At 45.2% G+C, this 26,290-nt stretch overlaps 3 protein-coding genes across 7 annotated transcripts; 2 read left to right on the forward strand and 1 right to left on the reverse strand.

The window, feature by feature from the left end:
• The first annotated feature begins 1,152 nt into the window (after window positions 1-1,152).
• Window positions 1,153-7,743, forward strand: LOC125312397 (enhancer of rudimentary homolog). The gene is made up of 4 exons (XM_048270921.1): window positions 1,153-1,260; window positions 1,848-1,935; window positions 2,056-2,176; window positions 7,373-7,743. The coding sequence occupies exons 1-4, from the start codon at window positions 1,258-1,260 to the stop codon at window positions 7,473-7,475; spliced, it is 315 nt and encodes a 104-aa protein (XP_048126878.1). The 5' UTR covers window positions 1,153-1,257; the 3' UTR covers window positions 7,476-7,743.
• A 1,001-nt stretch (window positions 7,744-8,744) lies between these two features.
• Window positions 8,745-17,755, forward strand: si:ch211-168d23.3 (BRD4-interacting chromatin-remodeling complex-associated protein). The gene is made up of 14 exons (XM_048270913.1): window positions 8,745-8,808; window positions 10,715-10,902; window positions 11,110-11,155; window positions 11,251-11,293; window positions 11,472-11,537; window positions 11,872-13,434; window positions 13,686-13,922; window positions 14,043-14,544; window positions 14,726-14,880; window positions 15,077-15,138; window positions 15,302-15,450; window positions 15,786-15,880; window positions 16,043-16,145; window positions 16,315-17,755. The coding sequence occupies exons 3-14, from the start codon at window positions 11,115-11,117 to the stop codon at window positions 17,109-17,111; spliced, it is 3,813 nt and encodes a 1,270-aa protein (XP_048126870.1). The 5' UTR covers window positions 8,745-8,808; window positions 10,715-10,902; window positions 11,110-11,114; the 3' UTR covers window positions 17,112-17,755.
• Window positions 14,767-26,265, reverse strand: exd2 (exonuclease 3'-5' domain containing 2). Of its 5 annotated transcripts, XM_048270914.1 has the most exons (9): window positions 26,200-26,265; window positions 24,807-25,514; window positions 24,465-24,715; window positions 23,860-23,989; window positions 23,333-23,661; window positions 23,083-23,189; window positions 22,390-22,525; window positions 21,699-22,073; window positions 20,267-21,036 (listed from the first exon to the last, which is right to left on the reverse strand). In XM_048270914.1, the coding sequence occupies exons 2-9, from the start codon at window positions 25,260-25,262 to the stop codon at window positions 20,763-20,765; spliced, it is 2,058 nt and encodes a 685-aa protein (XP_048126871.1). In that variant the 5' UTR covers window positions 25,263-25,514; window positions 26,200-26,265; the 3' UTR covers window positions 20,267-20,762. The 5 variants fall into 5 exon arrangements, with proteins under 5 accessions (XP_048126875.1, XP_048126871.1, XP_048126874.1 ...); XM_048270918.1 differs by lacking the exons at window positions 20,267-21,036; window positions 26,200-26,265 and adding an exon at window positions 14,767-14,847 and having other exon boundaries at window positions 24,807-26,189; XM_048270917.1 differs by lacking the exon at window positions 26,200-26,265 and having other exon boundaries at window positions 23,860-23,986; window positions 24,822-26,189.
• Between the last annotated feature and the right edge of the window lie 25 nt (window positions 26,266-26,290).

Consider the following 26,290-nt stretch of genomic DNA (forward strand, 5'->3'; position numbering starts at 1 on the left):
GCAGGTGGTAAAAACTGCCCGACATATCACCAGAAATCAAGAACATTTCATTATGCCTACCTTGGTTTCTCTGTCCATAATTGTTATAATTTTAATGGGTTAACATTGTTCACCATAAAGTCTCTGGTGCAGACTAAGGGAACTGGACAATAAAGGGTTTCCACTGCAAGGATGACTTCCTGATGGGTTCTGCATTTGGGACTACATTTTTGAAGGCTGTATAGGCCTATAAGCGGTAGAACTGTTCTGTGTTCTGCAAAAATAAAGGTTGTGCTGTTGGAAAGCCCATATACAGTGAGCAAGTTTCTTCCCCCTCTGTGGCTGGATGCTGCTGAGTTGCTTTAAAACAGCCACGATAACCTCACTGGTCTGGGCACACTTTTATAATTAATTTATATTCACACTTTTTTTAGTGAGCTGCCTGCAACAACAGCGGCGCTCAGGGAGCAGCGAGGGGTTAGGTGCCTTGCTCAAGGGCACTTCAGCCGTGCCTACTGGTCAGGGTTCGAACCGGCAACCCTCCGGTTACGCTAACCAGTAGGCCACGGCTGCCCCAACACACCCACACCACTAAAAAGGGGTGGCATCCTAACATTGTCCCAGGTAACAACCTATCGTGGAACATTACACACATTAACAAGCCAAGAAAACATTCTTAAACAGACATGCTGCAATATTTAGGCCACCTTTTTGTGGGCCTGGTTTTATATACCTAAGCAATCTTATTTTAATTTCCTGAATTTTTTTTTTTACGTCCTCTGTTCTTCATATTTTGTTGTGCCAGATCTGTGCCATTTAGTTTCAAGATTCATTTCATAAAATGTATTAAACCAATATTCATTGGTTTATTTGTGAAGGTCATATTCAAATTATTTCTTCAGGATTTCATTTTTACTTTCCCATAAGTCTATGTTGCAGATTTTGGTGAAAAGTAGCTCAAAATGCAGCCAAATATTACACAGCTCCCAATTCTCATGCTCTTGAGTCAAGACAATGATTGGCTGGAAATGTTTAAGTAATATCTTGGTAATAGACACTTATTTACAGAGCCAGGAGCAGTATTGATAGAACAGTATTGATTAAGATAGCTTTTAACGGGCTGAAACAGATCAGATGCCCATCTACTCCTGAACAATAGGGGGCAGTATGCCAGTTTGGAGAAAATTGCATTGTTAGGCATAGAAGAAAATCCTCACAGCAGTTTCGGCGCACGACACACACTTTTTTAAGAAGAACGCGTATACATTTATTTTCACAATGGTAAGTCACTTGCTTGCAGTAGTATAGTTAAATTAACAATGTATATACCCAATGTATTCGTCAATAGCTAACATTCACATTTAAACGCTTCAAACACGTCGCTATTGCTTAGGCTACCTGCAGTACTTGCTAATTGGTACTTGGCTAGCTGGCTAGGCTACCTTTGCAATGCATCTGTTCCTAGCGTGAATCCAATGTAAACTAAGTTTGCAAGCTTCACTAACAGCCTTTCAACAAGTTAATTTGAAGATGGGACGGAGTCGGTAGACACACCTCCGGTCATAAATCATGTGAATATTGAATATGTTGTCAATTGTGTGACTTGTGTCACTGAGGCAGAAATGTGAAAAACAATTCTAGATTACCGTAACGCAAATCTATGCGGACCACGTTGTTACATCAGTTATTAAGATAGGAAGAGAAGTTCTGTTATTTAGTTATAGTGTTAACTTTGTGAACAGCAGTTCACTAAATTACGATTTGTGTGTATTGACAAGGACTCTGTTTGATGTTATGCACCCTAAATCATTGTGTGACCTTTTTTTTACTGGTATGGAACTAATAAGACCATTGTTATCACCCCGCAGTCACATACCATCCTGTTGGTTCAGCCCACCAAAAGGCCAGAGGGGAGGACATATGCGGACTACGAGTCTGTCAATGAGTGCATGGAAGGTGAGTAAATGTCAGCTTCAGAGTATGCACGTGTTTTATGTTCACATTCTGCTCTGGGGTAAATGTGTTATGCCCTCTTTACAAATGATGGTGTAAATGATGATGTGCACATCTGTGCAGGTGTATGTAAAATGTATGAGGAGCATCTGAAGAGGATGAATCCAAACAGTCCATCAATCACATATGACATCAGTCAACTGTTTGATTTCATTGATGATCTGGCTGACCTCAGTTGTTTGGTGTAAGTATACTCTTTTTGGTTGAAGCATACTTTCAGTGATAATGTGACATGGTGTTAGTTGTATTTTAAAGGCATGTCTAGTCCAATTCACTCAATTGTCCCTGGCCTCTGGTCGTGTTAGGGCAGGGGCGGGCAAACTTTTTGGCTCAAGGGCCACATTGGGTTTTGAAAATTGCCCGGCGGGCCGCACATGACACACACATAAAAAAAAAATACATTTTTTATAGCCTATAATTTAGTATGAAAAGTATTTGTTTTAAAATGTGAATTGCTTAAAAATACTGCTAATTTTATGCTGTTTAACAAATGTATAAATTGTGCACTGTTGATTTAAGACAGTCGCTTTAATTCACGTTTATTTCTCAATGATCTTCTGCCTGTTCCGCTATGGCTAGTGCTGTACCTACGGCTGGGCCCTCTCACAGTTTTTAAATGGTCAGTAGTGGGAACTACTGTTGCCTTCATGATTTCCTTTTAAAAGTTTTTTATAAGAAGGCCATATCACTTATCAACAATGACAAGCCAGAACCTGCGGCTCTCTCTCCCTCTCGTGAGTGCAGACGCGTTCCCAATTAAATGGATCGCATAATGTTCACGTTAGATCTGCTGCAAAGGAGATAACTAAGAGTTAACTTAGTTTAACATGATGGTATCTCTATTTAACATTATGTTTTGACATTGACATTGTAAACGTTCTCTAAGGAGAGTGAAAAGCAGTTTGCAGTAAAGCTAACCAACTATCGCAGGGAAAAAAATAGCGAGCAGCCTGATAACCAAATGAAATGCTCGGCGGGCCGGATCCGGCCCGCGGGCCGCAGTTTGCCCACCCCTGTGTTAGGGTTTCTGGCATGTAAAATGTGTTATACTTAGTACAACTAAGATAAATGACATCTGCCACATCACTGAAAGGAGATGAAGTCAACGATTTGCACTGATCGCTTTCTCAGCTGGTCTCATAAATCAACAATGAGCACAATAGACTTTGAGGGAAGAAATTATAGATCGGTCCCGCTGTCAAATCATAGAGTGCACGAGTGCTCCTTTGCCGTCTTAAGCCCCCATATGATTATTTAGATTTGAAAAGATAACAGAAACGACACCATTTCTTTAGTATGCTCTACACTCTCTATGTTGTGTTTAACCGCGCGGCTCAGACCTGCACCCGCTCGGACTCGAACTCGCCAACAGCAGTTCCTCGGATCAGAAGTGGAGTGTTCTAGCAATCAAGCTAAAAGCCCAGGCAGCTAGCTCTCTTGCCAGCATTACTCTTAAGGTGTCAGGAGTGAGATTTTCCAATGTACGTACTGCATAGATATAGACCAGGGGCCGTATTCACAAAGAATTTAAAGGCTAAAAGTAGCTCCTAAGTGGCGAATTTAGGAGCAGCTCCTAAAAATAATGGGCGTGTCACTCCTAACTTTGGGACTCCTATTTTTTTTCACTAAAAGTAATTCACGAAGCATTTTAGACCTAAAAGTAGCATCCAAGTCTGGGACAGCTTAAAAGAAATCGAGAGGACTCCTAACTCACTAAGACATATTCACAAACAGCTTTTTGTGGCATTTCACGTTGCGATGTTTTGAAATGCGTATGCGGCAACAGGAGCTTCCAATCGTGAGGGAACAATTTCGCATTGTAGGCATAAAAGGGATGCAGTAACGCAACCAAAACTGCTCCTTGTCAACATGTACATTAAATGTAACGTTTCATTGTGAATCAAATTAAAATGTTCTCCTCTTTGCAAACGTAGACATAGTGACAGATTAATATAATAATGTTGCAAAGATACTGCATCAATCCGTATGTTTCATTTGGCTACTAGGCTATTTGTTTTGCCGTACTCTTTATTCATTTAGGCTAGGCCTTTTTATTCAGTTATTCATCATCTTCCGTCCATCGCACTATCTATGTAGCGCACGCATTCTCAGACCTGTCACCTGTCACTCATCATCGTAAGGGAGGTGTTTGGAATCATTCCTGCGTTACAATCAGCCAATCAAGGTGGCCACTTCACTCAAGCTTGTGATTGTGAGTAATGACGTCATCCATAGCAACGAAGCCTCACTCCTAGTTTAGGAGTTGTTATTTTTCCTTACTAAGAGTAGGTTTGAAAGGCTTTGTGAATAACTTTTAAGAGAAAAGTCCTAGCTAAAATCTTTTAGTGAGATTTAGGAGTACTCCTAGTGGTAAGATAAAAGGCTTTGAATACGGCCCCAGGTGGCTACCATTACACCTGCTGCTGATGATGAATAGATGATTCCCATCATTTGCGATTATTTTGGTTTATTAGGTCATGATCAATCAGTATTTAGTTGACTCATACTTTACATTACTGTGAATGAATATATTGGATAAACCTTCGCTCAAACAAGTTCCTCTAAAGCTGAGTGCACACCAAGCCGACTTCAAAAGAATTAGCTGCGATGCTGACTGACTGAAGTGCCTTGTGGTTTCAATGTGTGGCAAAAAAGTTGCTTTCCAATACACTGCAAACACTATTGTCCTTGGATAACTAGCATGGAAGTACAAAGTGTGGAAGTGTGGATAAACAAAGCAGTGTTTGCTAACTATTTTAACATTAGCCTACTCTTAGTTTCTACTTCTAATCAAGCATACAGTATGTTTAAGCAATAAGCCACTCGAGTCCATAGGTTACACTGATTCTACAACAGCTAAGGGGCGTTGTTAGGCACGACGCGCTAGCGGAGTCGAGTGGCTTATTGCTTTTCTAAAACTGTTGCTATAAATACCTGGCAAAGTTTCATAAAGTAAAGGCAAAGCAACGAGAAATGTAACGATTTATTCATAGATAGTCATTCTTCCAGCAAGAAATATATTTCCTCTATCTGAATGGTTGCCAAGCAACGTCGAGACGCAGCTAACTTTTGTATCAAGTTATGGTAGCGCTACCCTGGAAATCATGGAGTTCTCGCGAGAGCACAATGGAATTGTCTCTACGAGACACTCTGGCAAAGAGCAATGATGCACGTTACTTTTTCCCCAACTTTTCTGGGAACCAGCTAAACTGATGAAGACAGCGCTGCAACGTTGGAGGACGGTACACATTGGTCGTAGTGTTATCCCATTGCGTTGAAGTCCAAAATCATTCAAAGTAAACATGGTCTAGTGTTATCCAATTGCGTGCAGTGAGATTTTTAAATGCATGCTTGTTCCCGCCCCTCGAGCTGGGCCATTACATTGCTTTTTGCCAGACCCTTAATCTTTCTAGATTATCAGGGTCTGGATTTTCCAGGCTATGGTAGCGCAGTAATATAGAACGGAATGCGGTCAAGGTGTAGCCTGGCGGGCCATCCTATATCATTGAAATGTATAGTCTGGAATCGAACCATTCACCTCGCTTAATCCAAGGGGCGGGCAGAGAATTGTCTTTCAAACTGCCTAGGCATGCAATAGGCCAGCCTTCACGACCATATCCGTGATCTGGTCGGCAAAACGGCAAATGCATCCTTCTTTGAAAGGAATGACTTAAGTGCATTGTGTTGCTCAACTTTCAAAGAAAAGCACAAGTCCAACTCCTCCAAAGTTGACGCCAACGCCGATTCAAACAACCGCTCTTAGTTAAGCCATAGCCACCTTCCTCGTTGTTCACTGTCGCAGGACTGTCGTTATCCTGTTAAGCCCGCCTCTAACAAAATAGAGCTGTGATTGGATGCGCCCACGGCGCCAACCAATAGAAATCCCTATGGTTTGGTACTAGACGTACAGGCTGAGCAAATTAATTTGCCGCCGCTAGGGTGCGTCTAGATTTCTAGGCTAGTCAAGGTGTATGTTTGTGCTGGATTTTGCAACGGCATCAAACATGATTCAGCCGATCACAATCAAGGACCGGAACTATCAGTTTTAGAATTGATAATATGTTGCTACTGGAATGTCATATGGAGACTGCAGCTGCTAACGCCACAGCACCGCTCACTAGTTCTATTCCAATTGCTTTTTTTAACAGGCCATCTGTTTTTTTATTTTTTTTCCTGTCAAAAGTGTTTTTTCAGATACTTTGCCAGAAAGAATGTTGGAACAAATTAATGCTTGGGATTTGTGTAAAAGTGTGTTCGGCATTTGCTGAACAAGCCTTTTGGTCCAACTTACCAACTTTTTAAATAGTTTACTGCCAATAGTTTACTACCAACTTTTTAAATTGTTTACTTTAATTGTTAAATTAAATTTTTAAATTCGCTTTGGACACAAGTGTCTGCCAAATCCCATAACCGTAACCATAACTTCTATGAATGAATGTTAACACTCAACACTCTCTGAGTTCATACAGGACTATACCTCTGTCAAATGATACAGTGCATTAGGGCTCTCTTATAGCCTTGTTGACACCAATTGAGAGTGGGTCTGAAAAAGGTTCATTGAAGTATGACTTCCAGCAGGGGCGTAACTAGCAGTGAAAATAAACTAAGGTTTAAACGCAGTTGTTTACTCAATTCCAAAGAAATACAAAGGTACAAAGGGAATCCCTGAAGTGTACAAAAAGGTAAACAGCTGCCATATAACAGACATTTATTCCCTCACGGGATCAAAAGCGTATATATACTTATACTTTGGGTCATTCCGTGTCAAAATTAGATAAGGTTCTTTCTGCGCTGTCACAGATTACTTATGAAAATTACTTCAGTTTTGCAGCCAGTTTTGGTGCAGGGATTCCAGATTTAGTAAAAATTGAGACAAGGCTGAGTTCGCCTTCATCAGAGCAATTCCAAATTCTAATTCCAATTCTTATTTTACAGGCCTTAGTTTTGGGACCTAAATATTAGGTAGACAAATGTTGAGCAAAGTCTGGAATGGTGCAGCAACCATTTTCCTGGATTTTGTCTGTTTTGATACAGAATGACCCATTTAGGTTCTATGCAACATATTTCTGTCATTAACCGCTACTTCAACAATGTTACCTCAGGAGCATTTAAGGAATAGGGGTGTAAGTGATCTTCACAGGATCAAGCACTGCAGTATTAACTAATGTTGTTAGTATTTGGTTCATCACTGACAGTAGACCAACTTGAATCAGGGCAAGTCTGAAATGGCCTGGCTAGGGAAACTTTTCTTCAGTTAATCCACATCACTCAGTGGTTGTGTAGATTTTCTGGTAAAGACAGTCTTTATTGAAACAAATCACTTTTTTGTTGTTGTTAGAAACCTGCCCCACTGCATGATCTTTTTCCTCCTGTTGGCCAGGTACCGGGCGGACACGCAGACCTACCAGCCCTATAACAAAGACTGGATTAAAGAGAAGATTTACGTGCTGCTGCGACGCCAAGCACAGCAGGCCGGGAAATGAGGCTCTGCTCATCCTGTCATCAGGATTGGAGAAAAAACATGTCAAACTGCAGTGAGGATCTGTTAAGGAGGCTATAGACTTTGGCCTGTTGTGTGTTTTGTCAGTGATTGTTGAGTTGTTGAATTTGTATCGTTCGAAGAGGGCTTTCATTCGTTTTGTTGAAACAGGGAGTGTATGTCTTTGCTTTAACATTTTATATTTAACGATCCCTGTGTACCAATGGCCAATTTTGCCGCTACAGTAAATAAATGAGTCTTTTTTGTCTTTACTTGATTTCACTTATTTGAAACTTTTCTTTATCATTTACTTGGTTATTGACATAGTAGGCCTATATATATATCACGCTGATTGAAGACCATAATGCCTTTTACATCTGCAGTTGCAATAGTATCCTGGAAATAAAGGTAAATATGTTTTAGTGTAGTATCATATAGTAATGTTTTAGTTTGGTTCCATAATGCATTTATTAACTTTGTGTAGGTCATATGTAGGTGGTGAAGTGAGCAAGATCAGACGTTTGAACCTGACTGGTCATTATTTTTATAACTTGTAGTGCCCTGTGTGGCCAAATGTACCATGTAGAGGTGACATGTTTAAAGCGCAGATGGAAAGCATAAGGCCTATATATGTGTATGTCAATATGAACTGTAGGCTATATACCTTTCAGATGGTCTTTAAGGTATATTTAGTTCAACTAAATACACGGAGCTCCTAGTCGAAAAAAAAAAAATAATACTCTAGCCTTACCTAAAGATAATGCATCTCATAATATAAAATATCTGAACATATGATTGTTCACAGGTTTAACGGTAATAACATTAGGTAGCTCGGTGTCTTCAGTAACCTATTGCCTGCGGAATCGACACAAGCCACAGCTCAGCAGAGAGAAATGGAACAGAACGCACAAGGCAGGGTTGGTGGGACTAAGAAGAGTCAAATAATAACAGGATCTTTAGGGTCGCTTGTTTTCATTGGGCTATGAAATGTTTTTGCGTAATGCAACAGTATCGGTGCGAATTCAATACTGTATGTAACGAGAGCGGGTGTTTTTGAAGCGCTTCTGTAGGATGGTCGAAGAAATCAAGAAGAGCGCATCTGTCTCTCCTTCACAGCTGAAGGACGCTACGACTGCTGAGCCCCACATCTCCGCTCGCTTTATACCTTTGTGTTCTCCCTCTCACTCTTGTTTCTCACCCACCCCAGTCCCCCACACACACACACTCACACACACCACCACCACAGCCCCCCTCTCCCTTAGCATCTGAAAAGGCTACTGAGTGAGAATCGATGGCGCAGAGGCCCGCCTGACAGGACAATAAACCACAAAGAAGCGGTGAGTTTTCCCTTTAAAGTTCTATTGCGAAATTGTTTCGTGGACGGGAGAGCGGCGATGGTAGTGACAGCTGGCGTGGGGGGCAATATTGATGGGGTATTTATAAAGCAACCCCTTTGTTGCTATGAAGCTGCACTATGCTTCAGCTACCCTCTGGTATCCCTTCTTGAAAGAAATCAAGTAACAGCAGCATCTCATCATCCAGTGAAGCTGAGGTTGTAGGACGGGAAAATCGGTGCCATAGATTTGCCGTTTCCTCAGATGCAGGTTATTATAGGCTCTCATACAATAACAAGATCGCAGTAATTTGTAGAATAGTCTGAAAGGTTTTGAAATGCACTCGTTTGCTTTGGTTATAGCATACCTTCGGTTCATTATTCAGTGTGATGCGGCACATAGTAGGCTACTGGGGGTCTTAAATTGAGGTCGTTGCGTGTGGTAAACAAAATATATGTCAGAGTTTGTTCCTCCGAGGACCTCTAGCCTACGCTGTCTGTTTCAAGGACCTGTCTTCAAACTAAAGAGGGGGACGCGAAACGGAACCGTCTAAGATGCGTTATCTGCCAAAATACTCGTTCATTAGCCTATAACAGTGAGAGATGGGGTGGCTATCCTCTGTCCTTTCTGTTCAGACAAGACGATTAGGCTACGAGTCTAGTCGGCCACAGGCTGTATCACACCCTCCCAAATGAACGCGGGATGAACTCGCGGAGGCTCGCGACAGCGTCCCGAAAATTCATCCACACACGACAGGCATCTCTGTTACCTTATCAACCACCCTCCCCATCACTGGCGGTGCGACTGATGTTGTTGGATTTTCCGAGAATGGCACTAGGGTAAAGGGATGACACAATCGCATTTATATGGTTATTAATGCATATTTGTGTCACCTTGCCGATTATATCTAATTTCCTTTGGAAATGTGCAGCACATTATTGTGGTTTTTTTGCAGTATACCATAAAGTCACAAATTTTTCATCTACACACTAGTGTGTCATCTATTAGGAGCCTGTCATGTCATAAAGAAAGTATTAGAGATCCAACATTTTAGCTCAATGACCTGTCGTGACACATGTCATCAAGAATAAAGTATTAGAGATCCAACATTTTAACTCAATGGCCTGTCGTAACACATATAAGCCTGTGCAGTGAAGTTACTGGTTACTGGTATGACATGACTATTCCTATGTTACGCATGCTCATTTGTTACACGTGGATGATTTCACACTTTTCATGCTTGGGTTTAAATAACTATATTTTTGGATGTTCACTTATAGAACATGCGCATACAGTAGTGAAGAGTTCACATAAGTAGGCTATTTAAGCTATGCCCCTTGACAGGTTCAGATCCTTTCAAGTTTTCCACATTTTGTTATGTTTCAGACTCATCTTAAAATTGATTTTTTTTTTCTCTCATCAATCTATACACAATACTCCAACACTCCACAAAAGGTGTTTGTAATGTTTAGTAAATTTATAAATATTCCATTTACATAAGTATTAAGACCCTTGCAATTGAGCTCTGGTGCATACTTGAGTCTGAAACATAACAAAATGTAGAAAACTTGAAAGGGTCTGAAAACTTTCCGTATGCACTGTTATAACATAATTGTGATGCCTTTTGATGGTCATAACATGGGGCTAAGTTTAAGGATCTTCAAGTAGGCTTAATAATAAATTCACTTAAGGATGCCTTGAATTGCCTTGCTAACTTATAACACATTGTGTTATACTAATAAAAATTATGACAATGGATTAACACCAAGTGATGAGGTAACAAGAGTTTGCTATTAAATTAAAAATGTCCACTGCATCTAGAACCTCACTGTGACCAGCACGTTGCTGAGAAAGTCCAGTGTTTGTTCCTTCCAACAGAGGTATCAAGAGTTCCCACTTTTTTTTTAAGGTCTTAAATCAACGTACTGGAAGTCTGTGGGGAGTGATGCCCTGGCAGAGGGAGGATCTGCCCCACTGTTTGGCCTTCCTGGCCTGGTGCCAGACCCCAGCCAGTCCCTGAACCCTGGACTACATTTCCCATGAGGCCCCCACAAGAACTCCACCTGTCTGCTCTGCGTGAGCCCCTCAATATATGAGGTGAGAATGTCTTGATCTACAACTGAAACATGCTCCAATGATCTAGATAACTATCTGCAAAAGGGAAGAAAACTAAAAAGTCATTTTCTAATCCAATGGAGCCACGAGACAACTATGATAAGGTGTAGTCTGCAGTAACAGCATAGTTGGTATACATGACTGACCTCCACTGTTGTGTTTCTCCTCCTTCCCACTGGTTCCCTTCAGTTGACATGGAGGATGAAGATGGCACTTGTTTACTTGATGTGTTATGGTAAGTGAAATGAAGAAATATAGATTTCCCTTCTTCTTGGCCTCAGACTTTTCCTTTGTTGACGTGTCAAAGCTGTTCTTTTTTGTCTTGCACAGTGATCCCCAAGCCCTAAATGACTTCCTCCACGGAGCCAGTGAGGTTTGTTGTTTCCAACACAATTTCCACAAACCTGTTCATTTGTAGATTGTGTTCTGTGAGATCAATCTCAAGGTGGCTTTAGGATGTGTTCAAAACGAGGGGGTGTGCAAGTCAGCTCAGTAGCACCCTCAATTCCCTGTTCTCCCTAACCTCCACCTCTCTGCTTCTGTCCCAGCAGCTGGAGAATGAGGACCTGCTCATTAGCTCTGCCTCAGGGGAGCCCCCCCTCTTCACAGACGCCCCGGTGAGTGGGTGGCCCCGTCTCCTAGGACGCTAACTCAGCGTCAGTCTGCTCTCCATGGCAACACGTCCCCACCTCTTACACCTGTAACACCTGTGCGGTTTTCCAATTTGTAGACATTTGTGCATTAAGGGACGAGGGAGTCGGTATTGTTGTGGTGGGGACAGCACAGCAGTCATGGTTTTCTTTAAGAAGGTGATCTGCGAGATACCCTACATGCAGCCTTCTCTTTTGCCTTGTTTCTGTTCCCACTCTCATCCACACACCTACTGTGCGTGCTTGTCTTTGTGTACTCACATGCTTTTCTGCTCTTCTCTTCTCTTCTCTTCTCTTCCAGAGCCCTGTTTCACTCTTGGCAGATGACCCAAATTGTCAGGACGCACCAGCCGCAGGATGCGTGGACCTGTCCTTCCTGGAGGAGGCGCTTCTGGAGTCCCCAGAGCCCCGAGCCGACGATGCAGGCCTCGAAGAGGAAGCCCAGGGAGGGCTGCTGGGGCCGGGCTGTGAGGAGGAGCCGGAGGAGGAGCCGGAGGAGGACGGGGCAGCCTGTGACATCCTGCAGCAGAGCCTCCAGGAGGCTGACATCACCGAGCAGACGCTTGCGCTCGAGGCGGGACTGGCACCGCCGACAGACTCCTCGCTGTCCCTCTACCAGCCTGGTGCCCTGCTGCCGTCGCCCCCGGTTCCGTACCTCACCAAGCCCCTTACCATCTCGACTGCCACCTCTGCCTTGCCAAGGGATACTCAGGCGGTCGTCGAGCCGCCCCAGCCGTCCTTACTCGCAGTGGGCCCAGGATGCCCTTCTCTTAAGCCTGTTGCGCCGCAGTTTATGGGGCTGCTGCCTGGACACGTGTTCCCGGCGCCATCCCCAGAGACCAACTTCTCCCTGAGTCCAGTGCAGGGATCCAGCATGCTCATCCAGAAGACCGTCCCCAGTATCACAGGGCGCCCCATGCTGGCTCCAACTGTCAGGGCCAACGCAAGCACAGCAGCAGCAGCAGTAGCAGCCCCCGGGATCCTGTTCCAGAGAGGCCCTCTGCCAATTCAGCCCAAGCTCCCGGTCAGCATCCAGCCTCGCCTGGTGCAGATAAGCCCCAAGCCCACTGCTGGACAAAAGCCCGCGCAAGCCGGCCTCACGTTCGTTCCCGGGACCACGTCATCCAACATCTTGGTGACATCTCCTCCTGTAGGACCAAAGCAAGCGGCTCAGTCTCAGCCCACCACCAGCCTTCCCAAACCAGTCAGCCTTCAGCTGCTCAACCAGGCCGGCTCCTTCGTCATCCAGCCGCGCGGGCTCTTCCAGGGACAGAACCAGTTCCTACTTCCTGGTCAGACTCCCATGACCATAGCCCAGCCAGCATGTACAACTCAACAGCTTCTCACCCAGGCCAGCGCTCAGAGGCACCCCTCTGTACAGGGCGGCCCTCCAACAGCAGGACCCCTGGTGGACAGCTCCCAGATCCTAACGGTCCCCCAGAGACAGCTGAACTTTGGCCCCGTGTTCACCACTCCCAGCGGGCAGCTTGCTCTCAGACAGGGGACCCTCCTCTCAGGGCCCCTGCAGTTGCAGTCGGCGCCCCCTGCTGTTTTCCAGGTGCCTGCACAGCTGGCCGGGGCTTACGCACCACAGGGTCAGGGCCAGCATTGTCCCACGGTGGTCCACAACCCGGCACTGGGGAACCACATCACGCTCATCAACAGCTCGGCCATGCTGGGCCCGGAGATGACCTCCATCTCCATAGTGAACGGCCCCTCGGTGGTGCAGGGGCTTCCGTTCGGCCCACCGGCCCATCGAGAGACGGCGCAGCCACTGAGACTGCCCCAGGCCTCTGTCCTGCTCCTGCCAGAGAGACCAGTCCCAGAGGAGAGGCCACCAGAGGAGCTACTCCAACTCGCATCGGTCAGTTTTATAATGGAGGAGGTATTTTCCAGATGTGTCATTTTAGCTAGGTAGATGTGTTAGCTAGGTTGCCTTTTTAAGAACTGGCAGAAAATTAGTCTATATGGCTAACTCTGGGTAATCTACACAGTACTTTAGTTGGTTGATTAATGAGCATTTTCCTTATCAAACAAACAAACAAACAAACAATAATAATAAATAAATAAATAAAATGTCCTATTAAACCCAGTTATTTATTGTTTGTTCTGCAGAGTGGACAGCTTGTCCCTCCTGTGCCCCTGCACTCCTCGTCCATGGCAGCGGGGATGCAGCCTAGCAGCACTCCGCCAGTGGTCACTCTACTGCAGCCGATGCCGGACACTCCACAGGCTCTTGAACTGTCTGCATCCCCACTAACCAGCACTCTCATGCATCAGCCTGAGATCCAGCATGAGAAAGAGGGCAGACAGAGTCCCGTTAATCACATTTTTATTCAACATTTGCAACAGGTAGGTGGCTATTCATCATCAAAAATCATGATCAGAAATCATAGCATATTTTAATTCTGAATGTTATACAGTATATAAAAAGATGTCCATTAATATGTTTCTATTTATCTCACTCTTCAGCAAACGCTTAAGCCTCTGATCCCTTGCACTGACCCCCTGGCTACCTCTTTGCCTGCGCAAGTCACCACCTACCCCTCGCCTCAAACCAGCATGGTCGAGGCCCATCCTGCCCCGACGCCTCCTCCCACTCTCCCGCCACAAGCAGAGCCTCTCACCATGACCCCAGAGCGGACAGCAATGGCCGCTCCAGTGCACAGTGGGTCCTCCCCCAGTGACATGCTGTCTTCACCCCCGCCTGTCCAGGCCTCGTTGGAAACCTGCGTGTCGGAGTTCTCTGTGGCCCTTAACGAGCATTCCTCTGAGTCTCTGTGTGGAGCGACTGGCCAGATAAGCCCACAAGTCTCTGTTGTGAGTGCAGTGTGCAGCAGCCTGTCGCCCCTGCCCATTGGTGGGACAGAAGGTCCCATGCAGCAGCAGCTGGTCTCTCATCCAGCGCCTGAAGGCCTTAAGCCCGACGCTCCGCAGCTCAGTGCCTCGGCTCAGCACCAGATTCCACACAGCAGTAAGTGTCTCCGTCTCCAGGTCATGTTGGAAATGGAACAAATAACTGTGAATCCTGAGTCCTTTTTATTTTACACCATTTATATAGTACAAATATGTCATACAGAGTTACTATCCAATGGTGTGAATGATTAATTATTCCGATGCTGTTATAGTCTTCAGCTCGTGGTGTTCATTTTCAGTTGAAACTGCAGTCCCTCCAGTGTCCAGCAGAGACAGCAGAGAAGTGTTCTGCCCCAGACCCCAACGCCTTCAGCTCTTAGGGACTCAAGGCTACAACCTGTGTGCCCAGACATCAGCATCTCTAACCCCAAAAACACAAGAGTCAAAGACACAGGTAAGAGGCAAAGAGAAGTAACTGATAGCAGGTGATGTTTGTAAATCATAATATTCTATAATTATAAAGGAAAGAAGGCACTTGAGTCCACTGCAACATTACATTCAGTGTCATTTATTTATAGTTCTTCTAAATGTAATCATACAAACTAATATAATTTGTGTGCTGAACTGACTCCTTTTGCCTCTCCCTCCAGATGCCTGTTCTTCAATCATTTGAGACAGAGGAGCCACTCACACAGGCAATTCGTAGGCACAGGTATGAACTAGAAGTCAGTTAACATAGTTAAGTATCGGTAGATATCAATTCAGTGTTCCATCATTTGGACTTTTGCCAGTATTGTCATTATGGATGTGCTTCAATGTTCCTACCATAAACCGTGCCAGTCATAGATATGTGTGTATATGTGCTTCTTCTTCAGGATTCAGCTGCAAGTGTGTTCAGACCACAAAGCAGTTCTGAACCCCCAGCCACAGCATCCATTTGTGACGTTAGAGGACGCTGTGAGACATCTACTGCCATACCACACATGTGCAGGGAGGTTTCCCAGTCAAAAAGACTTCAACTCAGGTAAGGCAGAGTTGTGGCTTTAGCCTCAGGAAAGATCCACTAGATGGTCTGTTTAGAGTATCAAAATATGAACAGTAATGGACAGTGAGTATGAAAGGGTGTAGTCAAGGTTCTGTAGGTGATATTGGGTGCCTGTGGTTGGCGATCCATTGAAAGGTAGTGTGACAGTCTGTGACAGTGTGCATTCGCTGATGGCGCTTCATATCAAATGCATGTTCATCATGCCTTCTAACAAAAAGTCTGTCAGTTTTGTATTCCCGAGGGTCTATTTAAGAGAAGCTAAACAGCATTATCTGAGTAAGATATACAACTCCATTTGGGTTTTGTTTTGCCAGTTGATGAACAGTTTGAAGCGGCATCAGCATTTCTCTTCAATTGCACCAAGAACATGCAGAACAAATACAGACAGCTGCTGCTGGCAGAGGCTCAGGTAAGCTGGACCTCCCACCCCTACCCTGGGCTTACTCCTCCTCCATGGCCATGTCTACTAGCAAACAACATGCAGGCCATTTGTCATTCAGGATTAGGTTCTGTTCAAATTGCAGCAATGATGAAATAGTTGGTACATCCTTGTTTCTGTGCTTCCTTACAGCAAGACAGCCCCTCCGCAGAGATGGTCATGTTGGAGAGGCTGTTCCTGCAGTCTGAGAGGTTTGCACTGGGAGAGGAGAGGCGCAAAGCACGGAGAGATCCAGGTGAGTCAACACACTACTAACTTCCAGTAGATTTGTAGATCACACGTTCATTTAGAAGTCTTTTTTTTCAAGTCAAAAGAATTTTGTTCCATTCAAGTAGAATTTTTTGTGTTGTGTTGCTTATGTTGTTTTGTTGTTTAGATAATCTTTCATTTTTCTCATGGCCCAGAATCCTTCCTTATGTCCCTGAGAAAGAGCTCTCCTCATAACAAGGCCTCCTCCACTCCTGTGTCCCGTGGGGCGCTGGTCAGTCCTTCGTCCCCTCCGGCATGGGCTCTCCACTCCGACCGGCCGCCGGGCCTGAAGACGTACCAGTCCAGCAGTCGGGGAACACTGCGGCTCACCATCAAACACGAGTCGGGCTTACGTAAGGTGGTCCACAATTCCGCCTGCGAGCCCGCAAATGCTGCCCCCTCTGGACACAAGCGGCACTACAGCAGGCAGCTGGTTAATGGTGGCGACAAACCGAGTGAGGAGGGTCATGAAGGACCCTCAAGGACCCTTTTCTCTGGAGCTGTGCCACAGGAGAGGTCAAACGGACTCCAGTCCTCTCTCCCAACCCCAGAGGTCCAGTTGAGGCCTCTGCACTCAAACAGTGTCTCGCTGGTACGGACAGCACTGGAGCCGCAGCTGGACGAGCCCCCCCACAAAAAGCATGTCAGCCCCAAGTCTCTGGGTCCCACCATCACTCCGCCGCTCCCAGAGCCGTGTGGCTCTAGACTCAAACTGACCCGGCTGGAGTCCCCGCCGGCTCATCTGGAGAGCCCCGGTCCAGCTCCTCCGCCTCCCCCTCCCCACGTCCCATCTCTGCAGGAGGACAATGCCCTGAGCGAGCATCTGCAGAGTGCCATTGACAGCATCTTGGAGCTGCAGAGGCTACAGGGGTCTAGCCTGGGGCAGGCGCGGCTCCCCCAGGGACCTGGCCTGGAACAGCCCATCGGCAGTATGCTGCAGGGCCGACTCTGAAGGCAAAAGCCCCCGAGGCCGCACATGGAAGAGAAGCTCCTCAGAGAAGTCTACTGAGCTAGGGTCACACACTTCCCTTCGAGTTTTCCCTGAGGCGCTTGGTTCTGTACGAAGCGAAATGTAAGACTTTCCAAATCAGCACTTCCACTGTTTTGTGAGCTCGGGCCCTGCATCAAGTGCCACTCAGAGGGGCAGAGTGTTAGCATGAGGGTGGCCCTGCCGTACTTGCCTGTCCCATGGACCTTAATGCTTCTTTCATTTCAAGACAAACTACTGTTTCTTAGATGGTAGCTAAAAATTGTTTTATGGTTTTCAAAAAGAGCAAAGCATTATACCAGGCATCATATTCATACAGTATATTTGCAAGTAGCTGTATTAGGAGAAGTAGACTGATATCAATTTGTTTGATAGGTTTCATTTTAAAGAGTTACTGCAGTAAATTATGTATTATTATTTCTTGAGTGTTAAGTAAGAAAAGCAATGTGCATTTTGAGAAATTTGTGCCAACCGTGAAAAAGCCTAGCTCTGTCTTGAACGACAGCCTAATTTGCATTTGCAGAGTGCCTGTGTTGCCATTTCCATGTGCTTTCTTATATATGTGTGTGTGTGTATGTGTGAGAGTGTGTGTGTGTGTGCGGGTGTTCATGTTTGTGGTGGTGGGGGTGGGTGGGTGGGTGGGGCGGGATAAACACTCAAGAGACCTGCAAAAGCATGTCACACACGTGGCCACCGACAGTATACCGAATCAGCAAGCTGGAGTCCTGGTAACCCATCAGCCTTTTTCTTTCACCCCAAAGACGTCACGCTCCTGTTTGGAAACCACCAGCAAATGTCCGTTCCTGTGTCCGATTCTGCCGTCAAAGAACCAAATTTTGCGCAACTTTGCTCCAAAACGACACCTTTAATAGAGAACAAATCTTTTGGCACCATCAAGTCACAGAGTGTGGCAAGGTTCTCTCCCCATTCCAGTTGAAGAGATTTTTGGAAACAAAAGCAATAATGGTGCGATAGACCCTGAGGCCTGATGACGATGGTGCTGCAGTCATGGATCTCTGGCCTGTTTTGCTCAACCGTCCTCTCCGAAACCCATTACACAACGCTAGCTATGGTTTAGATCCGTCTGCTATTCCTTTTCATTCACTTGCATTCAACCAAAAATCTAAAAGTTCCAGCATCTTCCATAGTTTTCTCCTTTGAGGGATGTGTGTGTTATTAATGATTTACGTATGGTTTTGTATATTGTGATAGTGGTTTTGATGACAAGACATTGATACATTGCAGTGAATGAGAGGCTCTTCCATGTTAATGGTGAAACTTCATATTGACTTGGCTGTTAATTCTATGGCAAATTATTCCTAACACTTCACATATTATTTGATAAGAGAAGATATTAGGATGTCTGGTCTCTGCAGTTACAGTTTAATAGGTATATTTAAAACAGTATTGCTTCCCATTCAAAAAGTGCAGTGCTGAACATTGTAAACTATTGGATAATGATGTTTTTAAAAAGTTGACTAATACTTTCACTGTTACTGTGACCAAAGAGCTTTATGATTTGCTTTTCAAAAGAATGGCAAACTTTAAAAGCAAAACAAATTACAAATGAATACGAAGTAATGCCATTTAGCCAAGTTAAAATATGGTTTGGAAAAAATATGCCTTTTAACAAACATATTTAAACAAATTTGTGGGGGAAAACAATCCAAATGAAACCAACGACCAGTATCAACTAAATGTTGGTCGTTTTTAAATATGGACATCCAATACCACACTCACTATTAGAAGCGAGCAGTCTCATTTTCAAACCTGCAAAGGATAGACTTTTCTACCACGAAGCTTTCAGATGCAGAGCACTTACGAATGTGACATGGTGTTAACAAATTAGCATGAAAGCATTTCTGCTGCATGTTGAGCCACATTGTGTTAAGTATTTATTTTGCTATTTATTTTTGTATTTCAACTGTGAACAGGGTGGCAAGGGTTTGTGCATTGAATCAAAATTGACTCATAGATTGTTCTAATGCCAAAATCAAGAGGCCTTAATTCAGCAGAACCCGATTGTAAAAGAAACTGTCATATCTGACAAAAAAAACATCCCAAGTCATTGAAGTTATTGACCTAGGATATGTAAAGAGAAAAAAAAAAACCTTTTGTACACATTTTTACAGACTATTTATTAAACTGTGATTTTGTATATAATGACCATAAATATTGTGAATCCAGATTCTGTGTGTTTTTCACAGCCTGATAAATAAATGTTTGAGATCATTTTTAAATGCTGGCAGAATAGCTCATGTATAACTGATGAGACAGTTCACTAGACATTATATATGGTACTAAAACACATTACGTTGTATATTGTTTTATATGATGGAATCCTTTAAAAAAATATCTGTACAACAAGGCTGTGGCAAGTTGGCCCCGATACCCAGACCCCTCTCGCCAAAACCACCAATTCCCTTTTTGCCAAGTATACAAATGTGATTTATTTCAGTTTCATGTGCAGCACAGCTTCAGAAACAGCACAGCTTTTTAGGGGGTTACATCTGGATGAATGTAAATAAAAGCAAAAGCTGCAGGTTCCTTAAGACAACCGAGAGGTGAGCAGAGCACTGTAGAACAGCCAAACCTCTCAGACCTGACACCATCACCAATCCAACTGATGAAGCTGCAGTCTCAGCACTGAATCACACACACGCGCACACACGCACGCGCACACACGCACGCACACACACACACACACACACACACGCACACACACAGACACGGTTGGCACCACTTCCAAAAGTTCAAAATTCTATGAGGGGAAGGGGGCAAGTGGGGAAATACAAATGCTGCAGCAGTAGTGTAATGCTGACCCCACTCAAAGCTCTTGTTGCACTCTGTGCTCAAGCAAGGGGAATAGTCACACGACGTCGTGTTAGGAGGTGTCCTTGCTTGAGAAAGGGTGTGCATGGGGAAAACAACAGCCAGGTCAAACCTCATGACCAATAATAATCCATTCAGAGGTCAAACCATGTCCAGAAAAAAGCTCTACAAAATCTCATGTCAGGACTCGATGCAAAATACAAAACAATCAACATAAACTGATGAGGTCATTCCACACATCCTTTTCACATTAGCTTCAGAGAAAAACCAAAAGATGGGATTCTATGGAGCTGTTGTGCAGTTCTCGTGCAATTCATGTGTTTTTTTTTTTTTTGTTTGTTTAAGGTATATAAATGTTTAGGGCCATAAGCCTACAGGGAATTAATAATTTAAGTTAAATAATATATTTAAGAGCAGGCTTATGGCTTTTTAAAATAACTTACTTGACTTACAATGATAGGTGGATTTTTCTTCACATATAGCTCAAAAGAATCATATATATGAGCAACACCAAACATCTTCTCTGTTTACTGCCCTCTGACTTGTGCTCCGTAAACACTTCCAGCTTCCAGTCTTTCTGAGGTCCGTACACACTCTCCTGGGAATCCCATTTTAGTGTCTGATTTTGTAGAGTCCATCTCTCACTATCCCTCAAGTCAGGTGCTCACGCAAGGTAGCACCAGTAGAGGGTGGGATTCCTCCCGCCTCGGACCGATGTGTGAGGGAGAGGAAACCAGGCGAGACGAAAGGACGCCTCACACGCAGGCGTGAGGAGGGGGGTGGTCACTGGGCCTCGGGTGGGGTGGAGGGCGGCGAGGAGGGCTGCGGGGAGCCGGGCGCTGTGCTCAGCTCGATGACCAGGTCCTCGCCGTACTTGCGCAGGTACTTGTCGTGGTTGTGGCTGACCGACCACAGTGGTGGGAGGAAGCGGGGCCTCATGCTGGACAGGAAGTGCTGGCGCCAGAGGCGCTCCAGCTCCATCAGGCCACGCAGGCCGCTCTTGGCGTATGCCCCGACCACCTTTAGCCCGTGGGGCACGTACCCCTCGTTAAAGATCCTGCACACAGCAAAGGCACAAACACCCAGATGGTCACACAACCCACAAACTGGTTGGTCAACAATAACTATGTGGGGACGTCAGTCATGCTCCAAAACACCCACACCGATTTGAATACCACTACAATGGAACTGTAGAATGGACAATGGCATTATCTGGGTCATTTAAAGCGGTACTTTGGATTTCTGCTCTATTCTGCTCTAAACAACACAACTACATGTGAACAGCTTCACAGTGTAGGGCTCATGACAATGACAGAATGTCAGAATGAACACGAGGACTCTAAAATCTACCTTCAAAATGCATATTAAAGGAGAATTTCAGCGATTTCTAACATAGATATCTGTTTTTCCATGTCACTGAGTGCTACATTCTATTCTGGGGGCATGAACATGGGGGCTCATGAACAAGCCCCCAAAATGTAGCACTGTAGCTGCCTGCCAGCTCTAGCTGTTGGCTGCAGCAACTTGAGCTAGGTGGAACCGGTCGTTTTTTGTTTTTTTTTCATACCGACAGTACTCGGTGACCTCGAGAAACAGATCTATGTGAAAACTCGCCGCAATTCTCCTTTAACGCGGCTTTAAATAAGGTTATTATATATTCCACCACCATGTCCACTATCACTATCTCAGTCAACCCCCCCCCCCCCCCACCATACACACCTGGTCTCCAGTCCGGCCGCCTTCTGCAGCATGTCCTGCGTGACCTCGGCAACCTGTTCGCCGTCCTGCTGCATGTAGGAGGCGATGAGGAGCAGCAGCTCAGTGCGGCGCGCCTGGGGGAGGCCGTCGCGGGCCGTGAGTAAGGCCCGGGCGGCCGAGCGAACGCGCCGGCGCTCAGAGTCCTCCAGGAGGCGCACGCCCTCCTCGCAGCCCTGCGGCGCACCGTGGTCCTGCGCCAGCTGCTGCTTGAGCTGACCGTCGTAGGTGCAGGACGCCGCGTGGCACGCCGTGCACAGCAGCAGGATGTCGTGGCAGTTGTGGTCCTTCATCTCGGCCGGGAAGTAGCGGCGGTACTCGTGGGGAACGATGTTCTTCCTGCAGGAGAGTTTCAGTCAGATAGAGCAAAATGACAACAGACCATTAGGAAGGTAGCTAGGAGCAGAAACCATTGACTGAACTCTTTACTGCATCAGCTGTGACTGAGCTTACACATTAATCAAACACTGTTGACCTTGGCATTTGTGTGAGTGTGTGTCTGTCAGGGTAGTTGTATTTGGCATTGGAGAGAAAAAATATGAAAATTGCACACCAAAACAGCTCATATTAATTATTTAACGTGCGTAACATTTTGAGCATGTTGCTCTTCTCCAGACTGCTTATGGGGGGGGGGGGTATTTGGTTATAAACCCACCTGATGTAAGAGTCTGCTTTGCCACACACAACACAGAGGTTCTGTTTGGCTGTGAGGTAATAGTCTTGCTGAGTCTCTGGACGTCCAGACGGCTCAAACAGCAGACGCACGATGAAGGGGTCCTCACTCTGCAGCTCTAAAGCAACCACAACCAATCACAATCACACATGCATATTAGATCCACTCTCAACACAGCACAATGACTTACCACTAGGGCTGGGCAATTCCACTTAATAGCCAAAATTACTCTACTGTAATAACTTGGGTATGTCATAATGTGGTTCTTTTATGTTAAAGACAGTCATTCCTACATTACAAACTCCCAAACTTCATAATGTTGAGTACCGTATTAATATTAGGGATGAATGATTTGGGAAAAAAATATCTAATTTGCGATTATTCTGACAGATACTGCAATTTGTCAAGTTTCAGTTTAATATTCAGTACATTAATACATTTAAAAATGACTCCTACTTCATCTACTTCACTACTTCATGTTGCCTCAGGAAGTAGCTAAACACTCCCAAATAATCAGTCAATTTAATTGCAGCGTTCGTAACTTGTTAATTGCATTAGGTCAAAATGCAATTTCAATCAATCATTCAGCCCTAATCAATATCCTTCAAACGCCTTTTGTACCAAAGGCACTCACTGAAGCATCTCAGTTTGTAAAGACAGTTCTCCATACTGTACCTCCAATGCCTTTGTCCAGATACCATTTGGCCTTCTTCTTGTCACATGTGCACAGAGGCTGACCATCAGGGGCATGAAGAAAACAGTTGTCATACAGAGGGGACTTCCTGCAATGAGATTCAAACCATTCAGTTTGCAGCATAACTGCTAGACAACATGGGGACTGATCAAAAATCGGACACACTTTTTAAAAAAATTACAAGCAGAGTGGTCAATTAACAACACCGCAAGTGTGAGAGCCCCTTCTCACCTAGCGGAATATCCGACCCCCAGTGGTTTTCTCTTGTTCTTGCGAGGGTCCGGCACGCGCTGGTCCCCAGAATCGGGGCTGTCCACAGATAGCTTCTTGCTGCTGCTGGTTCTCCTGCGCTCCCCGTCCAGGCTCCCCGGCGTGTGGCGGCCCCGGAAGGGCACATCCAGCAGCCCCTGGCATCTGGCAGCCAGCCGGGAGTAGGCACTCCCTCCCTCTGAAGGGGCTGGGCTCGGGTCTGCGGAGCTCTTAGTGGGGCCGGTGGGAGAGCTGAGCAGGTGGAAAAAGAGGGCCGCTGATACCTGGGCATCACGCGCTGCATATTTCACCTGTGCATAAGGGTCACATTAAATTATTAATAAAATTATCATTAAAATGAAATAATTAAAATAAAAAAAAAATAAAACAAATAAAAAACAGCACCGCCTCTCAAATACAGTTTTTGACAAAGTCATCCAGAGAGTTTGTCAATTCGTCATGCACACCAGAGTTGTCTTTTGTTTTTGTTTTTTTAAATCAAAGACTACCTGCTCTGGACTCAGCTGGTCCGCTTCCCAGTCACTACAACGCAGGTCCAGGGATTTGTCCAGGGTGATGTCGAGCAGGTCTGAAGCTAGTGACTTGAGGCTCAGGCCATTCGTTAGTGATACATGCCTGCTTGAGTGAAACAGTCACCCAATCAACGAAAACAGCCAAAAACTTGATTCACACACACTCATCAATGTTCCATGCACAAGCGAAATAGGTCATGATTACAATAACTCCCTGTGTATTAGCCACGCCATGTATAAACCACATGACAGTGGAGTATGCAAATAATAAAAGGATACAAGGACTTTGTGTATTAACCGCAGTGCTGAATAGCCCAATAAATCAGAATCAGATTGTGCTTTAATCAGAAAGAAGAATAAAGAAAAGGCATGCATTCCCACATACAGCCGCCCCCTATTTAACGTCAAAGCTGAAGACATTTTGTAAAATCAATGTATACACCTTGGTTAATAGGCAGGAAGTTACAGCATTGCAATAGCAGCACGATGGTAAGTGGGTTTTGTTGTTGTACACTGAATTAAATCTCATTTCAATGCAATAAGAAATTATTTGTTAGGTAGATTAGGTCAGTGTAGATTACCTCTGTCTCTGAGCCAAGAAACGCAAGTCCACAGTGCAGCGCAGCACCAAGCCATGGTCATGGGCCAGGCGCTTGCCATCTTCGAAGCAGCCCACTCCGACCTTCAGCACATGCAGGTCACTCAGGACTTCCACCAGTGTTGAAGGCAGGAGGGCATCCCGAAAGAGCTGCAGCCGCACCAGAGCGCACTGGCCCGTGTAGGTGGCCATCTGCAGCAACGAGACGGTAGAGGGCTTGCCCTTCACCGACACCTAAGGAAGAGAAGAGGAGGACATCTTGAGGACGTTGGCGGCCAGAGCCCAGGGGAGGGAGAAAACTGAACACATGCAAGAGAGCTCTTACACGCATGCCCTTTACCCATTCACAGTCCAGCCCCAGGACGGGGTAGACCAGCAGGTCTTGCTGCAGCGAGGGCCACAGGGTCTCCCACTCCTCAGCAGAGCTCACCACCGCTGGCGTCACGTCCAGAAGAGATTTCGGAGAGGCAAGCGATGCAGGCGGAGGTGAGGGCGGAGGAGGTGAGGGAAGCTGCGGACCCTGAGGCACCACCTGGGTCGAATCCGGTTCCACTGTGGGACACTGGGGAGATTCTTGCGGCTGCTTTTGTTTCTGTGGTTGCTGCTGCAGCTTCTTCTCTTGTAGTGGTTGCGTTTGTTGGGTTTCCAAAGCAGCAGATGAAGATGGGCCCTGTGTCAGCCTCTTTCTCTGTGTGAGGAAGCTCCGCCACAGGACCAGGCCTCCTAGTGTTGCTCCAAGCACAGTGGCCATTGCGGCCATAAGGGAGTTCTGTCGGGACATTTTCCCGTGGACGAAAGGACTTTTCGGGGTTAACAAAGGGGCTTCTCGTCAAATATGCAACCCAGAGGAATACGCTTCACAGTCTTATGAAACGTCTTCACTCAGCAGGACAGAGTGTACGTGAGAGAACTGATGTCCCTTTCAGATGGCTTTCCCCTGATACGGGTCATGAAAAGCTCGAAAAGATAAGAGACATGTTAGCACTTATCCCGTGGACCAGCACGTCTTCTCTTGACTTCATTTAGCACACATCTGCAAGAGAACATCACCGAACACATGAAGTAGGCTTCTGTTTACCGTCAGACCTCAGTAGGGCACCAACATGGAAAATACGTCGTCTTCTTTAGATTAAAAGATTAACCAACTAAATTACAGACATTATGTAACTGCCATTGTTTACATTCGACTCATAGAGCGCTTTGCGCACTCACTTCGTTATGCCTGGTACTCAAGATAAGTTTATTCGCACTATTGTAACTTTTCTGACGCTGAACAGTAACGTTAGTTAAGTGTAACGTGAATTGTACGCTTCAAAAGCTACAATGTTTTCAAGTTAGCCCAGGGAGCTAACTAGCATGCATAACTTTGTTAATCCAACGGTATAGCCGACTGACCGGCTACGGTGCGCAAGCATAAATAAGTCTATGGAGTGGACTGGAACGCGTCGACTGTGCAGAAACGTGCACAAGTACATTTATGCTGCCGTTTACAGAGCAAAAAATAACCTGCTAAGATTAAACATCAACCAAACTGGCTAGCTACGTTGACAGACGTTTCATGCACCACTACTAAAGCTAAACACTGCAGCACAACTTCTTCCCACCACTGCTTTGCGCAATAATGTTGATTCTGATATTTTCAGACCCCAGCTCTTTGATAATGTAATCAAATGCCTATCAGGAGCAATTACTCAAGCCCATTAACAGCAAACACCTACCTCTGAGAGCCGTGGTCTACCGTTTGGTGTTTTACCTGCAGACACATGCATCTTCACATATAAAATTTTGTAGGAAGCCTTTCCGGTTGAA

This window comes from Alosa alosa, chromosome 19 (assembly GCF_017589495.1).
Source record: "Alosa alosa isolate M-15738 ecotype Scorff River chromosome 19, AALO_Geno_1.1, whole genome shotgun sequence".
In the NCBI taxonomy this organism is placed as follows: Eukaryota; Metazoa; Chordata; class Actinopteri; order Clupeiformes; family Clupeidae; genus Alosa; species Alosa alosa.

Coding starts and splice junctions, on each gene's coding strand:
- LOC125312397 (XM_048270921.1), top strand. Junction 1,936..2,055: donor TGTCAATGAGTGCATGGAAG/GTGAGTAAATGT, acceptor ACATCTGTGCAG/GTGTATGTAAAATGTATGAG. Junction 2,177..7,372: donor GCTGACCTCAGTTGTTTGGT/GTAAGTATACTC, acceptor CCTGTTGGCCAG/GTACCGGGCGGACACGCAGA.
- si:ch211-168d23.3 (XM_048270913.1), top strand. CDS start 11,115: ATGGAGGATGAAGATGGCACTTGTTTACTTGATGTGTTATG. Junction 11,156..11,250: donor TGTTTACTTGATGTGTTATG/GTAAGTGAAATG, acceptor TGTCTTGCACAG/TGATCCCCAAGCCCTAAATG. Junction 13,435..13,685: donor AGCTACTCCAACTCGCATCG/GTCAGTTTTATA, acceptor TTTGTTCTGCAG/AGTGGACAGCTTGTCCCTCC.
- exd2 (XM_048270914.1), bottom strand. CDS start 25,262: ATGTCCCGACAGAACTCCCTTATGGCCGCAATGGCCACTGTGCTTGGA. Junction 24,716..24,806: donor AATGGGTAAAGGGCATGCGT/GTAAGAGCTCTC, acceptor TCTCTTCCTTAG/GTGTCGGTGAAGGGCAAGCC. Junction 23,662..23,859: donor ACCAGCTGAGTCCAGAGCAG/GTAGTCTTTGAT, acceptor CCTTATGCACAG/GTGAAATATGCAGCGCGTGA.